The 5,912-nt window shown below is 40.4% G+C and overlaps 1 protein-coding gene and 1 pseudogene across 1 annotated transcript in view; both read right to left on the bottom strand.

Annotated features, from left to right (window-relative positions):
* Nucleotides 1–5,912, bottom strand: part of baiap2l1b (BAR/IMD domain containing adaptor protein 2 like 1b) — a 38,696-nt gene that overhangs the window by 1,481 nt on the left and 31,303 nt on the right. The window contains exon 13 of the mRNA XM_088339234.1: nt 318–364. Coding sequence (XP_088195360.1) covers nt 318–364 — 47 coding nt within the window. The remainder of the gene's footprint in view (nt 1–317; nt 365–5,912) is intronic.
* Nucleotides 4,487–4,641, bottom strand: LOC148374662 (U2 spliceosomal RNA; annotated as a pseudogene).

Genomic DNA, 5,912 nt, shown 5'->3' with positions numbered 1-5,912 from the left:
TGCCAAGGTCCGGCTTATCTCTAAAGAGCGGGATGAATGGACTATTTAATTGTAATGGAAAATGACTTACCGATTGAGGCTTTTATTCAAAAGGGGCAGTGCAAAGATTTTATTTGTAATTTAGGGTTATATAATAACTGTTTTAAGTGCACTGCTGTCCATTTCTTAACACTCTATCCTGATAAACACAAGAGAATTAAAAAAGAAAGAAATATGGACCAACTTACAACAAAAAATAACTATTAAATAACGGAAAAGATTAAAAGTCTCACCTACAAAAGTTAGTCGGAAAACATACAATTAAGTGCCTAACTTACGCCAGGTAGGCAGGTGTAGGTCTGGTGATGCCATTGATGTGGTTTGTCTGTGGGGAAAAAAAAATCCACTCATCAAAATGTTTTTCAACATGTATCATGGAACACTTCAAAGCAAAGCGCATAGTAAGAATATACCCTGTACATTGAGGACGATTTGATGCCATGGTGGATTTTCACCGTTTGGAGGTACATTGGGACCATAAGGTTACTTATTATTGTAAGTGAAACTGAAGCCCATCCATTCGCCCAATTCCGCTTATCCAGGGTTGGGTTGCGGGGGCAGCAGCCTCAGCAGGGAAGCCCAGACCTCCCCATCCCCAGCCACTTCATCCAGCTCATCCGACGGGATCCCGAGGCGGTCCCAGGCCAGCCTAGAAACGTATTCTCTCCATTGTTGGGTGAGACATGCCTGTAACATCTCCTGTGGGAGGCATCCAGAAGGCCTCCTTACTGGATGCCTGAGCCACCTCAGCTGGCTCCCCTTGACACGAAAGAGCAACTGCTCTACACTGAGTCCTGGATTACCAAGCTTCTCACCCTATGTTTAAGGGAGAGCCCAGCTACCCTGCAGAGGAAACTCCTTTCAGCCGCTTATATCCGGGATCGTGTTCTTTTAGCCATGAACCACAGTTGGTTAACATGTTTCAGTGTAGGAACGCAGGATGACCAGTAAATCGAGAACGTTGCCTTTAGGTTCAGTTCCTTCACCACGACGGACCGGTGCATAATCTACAGTCACGCAGACCCCGCACCGATCCGTCTTTTGATCTCCAGTTCCATCCTACACTTGCTTGTGAACAAGACCCTTCTACTGTACTTGAACTCTTCCACATTCAGAAACATGCCACCCTTTTCCAGCTTTTTGCTCAAAGAAACCTGTAGAATACTAATATGCAATGCAGAAGAATGTGCCCAAAGGGAGGAGGCCAAAGCTGAAATGTTTAAGTGCCTATCCCCAGTTATTATAAATATTTGAACCGTATTAAAATATCTCTAGGGCATCATACACATTGAATTACTACTCCTAAAAGTATTTTGTTATTATTTTGAAATCAAATGTTCTTTTAACTGGCTTTGTGGCTTAGATCAGTGTTTTGCAACCAATGTACACTAATGTGCCGTGAGACCTCGTCCCATTTTATCGTTCCAAAAACCGGCCATTGGTCATTACAGTATATTTGCTCTCTACCAGTGGTCAGCCGAGTAACATTCATCTCTATCAGTAGGAGACGGCAGGTTACCATTTTTTTGATATACTTCATGTGGTCGTGCAGTATATGTAATAACTTTTTTGACTGATGGAGAGGTTTAAGATTGCAAAGCTAAAATAACAGAATATAACAAAAAGTAAAAAATCTTGCAGATTATTTTGCTGGTTTTATTATTTTTACTAAAAATGTTTTAGAATGTAGTGAATTTTTTTTCCACTGACTTATATTGTGCTCATTTGAAGTCAATTTTTCCCCCCAACAAAATCAAGAACCAAATATAATTAGACTTGAAAAAACGAGTACATTATACCAAAATGAATAACCTGAATTACCTCCTGAGCCACGGTGAATGACGAGGAGTAACTGTAAACTGTCCATGTAGACAACATGATAAATTAAGCTTGGAAAAAGACTCATGAAACTGATGTTAGGAATTAATTTTGAAAGTTATCGATGGACAGTATGAAAAAAAGGGGCCTTTGTTCCAAGTTTAGGAAACACGGACTTAGATCAGTGATTGGATACCTTATGGTGCCATGTTGTAATGGAAGATTATTGGAATGAATTAGTCAAAACAACTTTGTACAACAAATGACCAATCACGTGCGCTTTCAAGATAAAAGACGGGACAACGTGGTACCGTGAGTAAAAACCGTGTGATGATGAGATCAAATATAACTATAATGTCATCAACCTATATTTATTTTACATTCAACGTCAAGCAAATGTGAAAGGCAGTATTTGTTGACTGACTATTGCCCATATACTATAGTTTACTGCAGGAACATATCAAAACCTTTGATGTTATTGTTTGAGAAAAAAAGCATGTATACACGAATAGGGTATAAGCAGTAACCAAGGTCAAATTTAATTTCTTTCCTTGCGGCCTGGTAACGGTATCACAAATGGTGATATAAATATTTTCTAAAATAATGAAATAACTTGTGAATGATTGTGAGCAGCCTTTCTACTCAGACTAAAATGGAGAACTTTTTTCATAATTCTTAATCTGCATTTTTTTGGAAATTGTATTATTTGAGTGTAGTATTTCACCTCTAGATGTCGCTGTATTGTGAAGTTCAAACAAAAACGAGTGCTACAAAGCACAAGAAAGAATCCAAACTACAGAGACTCAAGGTGACCAAATTTCTTATTTTATGCCCAGTTTTTTGTTTTTTTGGGGGGGTATCCGTAGCAGCAAGATGTTGGACAATTATGTCCGCTCCCTCTATGTTAGCCTCATGTTATGCAAAATATATATACATTTCTCCACTGTTGACTATTCAAATTAATGCACGTTAATATGATAGCTAATGTAATTGTGCTTTTTTTTCAAATCTATTATTTGAAATGAATGTATTTGGTAACCACCAGGGGTCGCTAAATAATACACTGTTCTTTTTTTCCCTGCCTCAGCAGCTACCACAAGAGGGCAGCTTAGTGGAGAGAAACGTTCCACAAATTGGCTCCAACATCATACAAACACTCATGTCCCAATCGCCCCCAAAAAAGACCCGAGATTGTTGTACACTTGCTGTCTCAATCAATTGCATAATGTCATTCACGTGATTGTAACATGAAATACTTTAATCATTTTTTTGGATCCCACAATAGAAGGTAGCGAGTTTCCTCCCAGGCACGCGTTTTATTAACCTTTGAGGTTATTGGTCGCATATAGCTCTGATCTTTCACGATAGCAAACCAGTGAGGCTGCATTTTTTGGGGGGTTGTGGTGACGGTGCATTCCAGAGAAACCCTACCCTTTCCCCCGGCGCTCCTTTATTCTACTTCGCCAAATACCAAAGCAAACAATGTGTTAAACAAAAATGTTAATAAACTACAGTACATTAAGTTGTGGTTGTGTAAAATGAGCGGCGTGTCACGCTTGGCCTTCATGTGAGGAAGCAGAAGAGCTCAGCAAGGAGTCGCAGGTGCTTTTCTCAGTAACTGGGCAACGCTGGAATTAATGCTGTTGCCTTCACACGCACTCAAGTAAACAATGACTGGTTTTCATTGTGTATCAATCGAAATCAACTGAATGGGAATCCACGATCTACCAACATGCAAAAACAAATAGATGCCTATCGAGGGGGGTTTCAACCCAAACAATGATCATCTATAGCAATTTGGAAGAGTATTGGTTTAAATGCAAAAGTTAACCATCCCTGGTAGGATTTAAAGCGAGTTTGAGTTAGCAAACTATGGGCCACATACAGCTCATTGGGCATTTTAATCTGGCCCACCCCCCCCCCCCCCAAAAAAAAAAAATATAAATAAAATCAGAATACCGTATTTTGCGCACTATAAGGCGCACCTAAAAGTCTTAATTTTTTTCAAAAGCTGACCATGCGCCTTATTTATGGAGCAAAATTAATTCGCAAAGTCTTGCAACTAAGTTGCCACCACCGACTAGATTTTCCCCCGAACGCCAAGTAGTCCGCGGTGTATGCTGGGATTTATTTACCGGCGTTTCATTGACTAACCAATGTGTCAATCATCATTTGAATCGATCACTATTGGCTGAAGTTATTCGGAGCCTCGGATTGGCTAGAGCGCCAAAACAAACCCTGCAATTGGCCGAAAAAGATGTATCAATCATCCGTTGAATCGATCGCTATTGGCTGAAGTTATTCAGAGCCTCGGATTGGCTAGAGGGCCAAAACAAACCCTGCAATTGGCAGAGTTTAGCAATGGCGTAGCAAGCTTGCTAAAGTACAATATAAAGAAACATGTTTTATTAGTCTGTATTTGCAAATAATTTACTCTCCTGGATTTACTTCACTCACGGTGGGGGGGATTTTTTAAGGGTTATTGTTCCATCTTCTTTATTCATTATCCATTATCTGTTATCTGTTATCGGTCAGTTCATAATACGCTACAAAGCCTAGGAGCCGGGACTCTTACTCTCAGCCAAAAGGCCAAGCTAAGGTCCTAGCCTTAAAGCCTTGCTGCGATCATTGCGAATGCACCGTGCCCGGAGGTACTGCAATATCGGGCCGATGCGTGGAGTGGACAGAGCAAGCTCTAATTCCATCTCCGGATTGCAAAAATCAAGATCTATTCGAAATGAAGAGAACCACCTTCATGATCACTGCGCATGCTGTGATTGCGTATCATTATTGAACGTGAGAACTTAGGTGAGCTATGCGGCTTTATATTTTCCCGGTATCGTGTTTTAGAACGATCTTGATGTTGCTGTGATGAGTTGAGTGAATTAAACTCAATTCCAAGTGTTTATTGTCATATGCACAGTAAAGTTGCGAGCGAAAAAGAAAATAGAAACTTAGAAATGTTTGGCATTTCTTGAATCCCAAGACTTTAACCTTCCGAATGATATTTTAAATGATGCATTTGAGTGACATCGTACGGACACCGCATCCGCAGGTGTCTACGACACGTATTTGCTTCTTTGCAAGCTTTGGGAATGTTAAGGGGGTAATCAGTTGGACTGAATCATCTGACTGTTTTGTCGACGTTCCCATTGTAGCGCCTTATAATCCGGTGCGCCTTATCTATGGAAGATATAGGACCAAAAACGATTTTTTGGGGTGCGCCCTATAACCTGGTGCGCCCTATAGTGCGGAAAATACGGTATACAGAATGGTGAGTAAAGTACTACTAAGAAAAACAGTCGTTTTGGTGCCACAATTTTCTACAACGGGAATTTCAATATACGAGTTTTGTTTGGAAGAAAAATCTTGCCCAGAATGCAACAGAAAATCCAGGTCATGAGGATTCCCAGAGGCTACTGCTCACCGCTCATGTCTGCTCACCACCAGCATCAGCTTTTTCCCTCCAGTTTGCACATGAAAACTACTTCAGGAAAAAATTGTCCTGTCATTTTATGGGTGTATGTTACAGTAACTTTAAGTGTACAGAGTGCGCTTGCGTATCATCACCAGTCTCTTCCTCTCATACCTGTCAACCTTCGCCAATATCTATCTGTATTAATGCATGAAATTCCCCTTATTAAACGAGGATAAACCTTACAAAGACCACATGGCCCCGATTTACTCACAGAAAGACAGACTATGTAGAGAACCGCGACAATATTAGCAATCTAAGATGACGTTTGATGCCTGCTACCAGTGACCAAGACGATCTGGATTTGGAGCCGAAATGGGCAAGGGTTGCAAATGCCTCAACGCACCCCTTTCTCCACACAACGGGCACACTCTTGTTGCTGCGACTGCATCCATGGGAAGTTCTCATAGTAAACTTGCATTTTATTTCGGTAATATTAGCTTATTTTTCTTATTCTATTTTTATGTTTAATATCTATTTGAGTTTTACAGCCATTTACGGTTACTTTTGGGTGGACAAGAGGGGACCAATTCGTTTTGAGTAACTTTATGAAGGGATGATTTACTCGTCACATGAACCA

Source organism: Urocampus carinirostris, chromosome 1 (genome assembly GCF_059441175.1).
Source record: "Urocampus carinirostris isolate Australia breed hairy pipefish chromosome 1, RoL_Ucar_1.0, whole genome shotgun sequence".
NCBI lineage: Eukaryota > Metazoa > Chordata > Actinopteri > Syngnathiformes > Syngnathidae > Urocampus > Urocampus carinirostris.
This window is presented reverse-complemented; position numbering and strand designations above follow the sequence as displayed.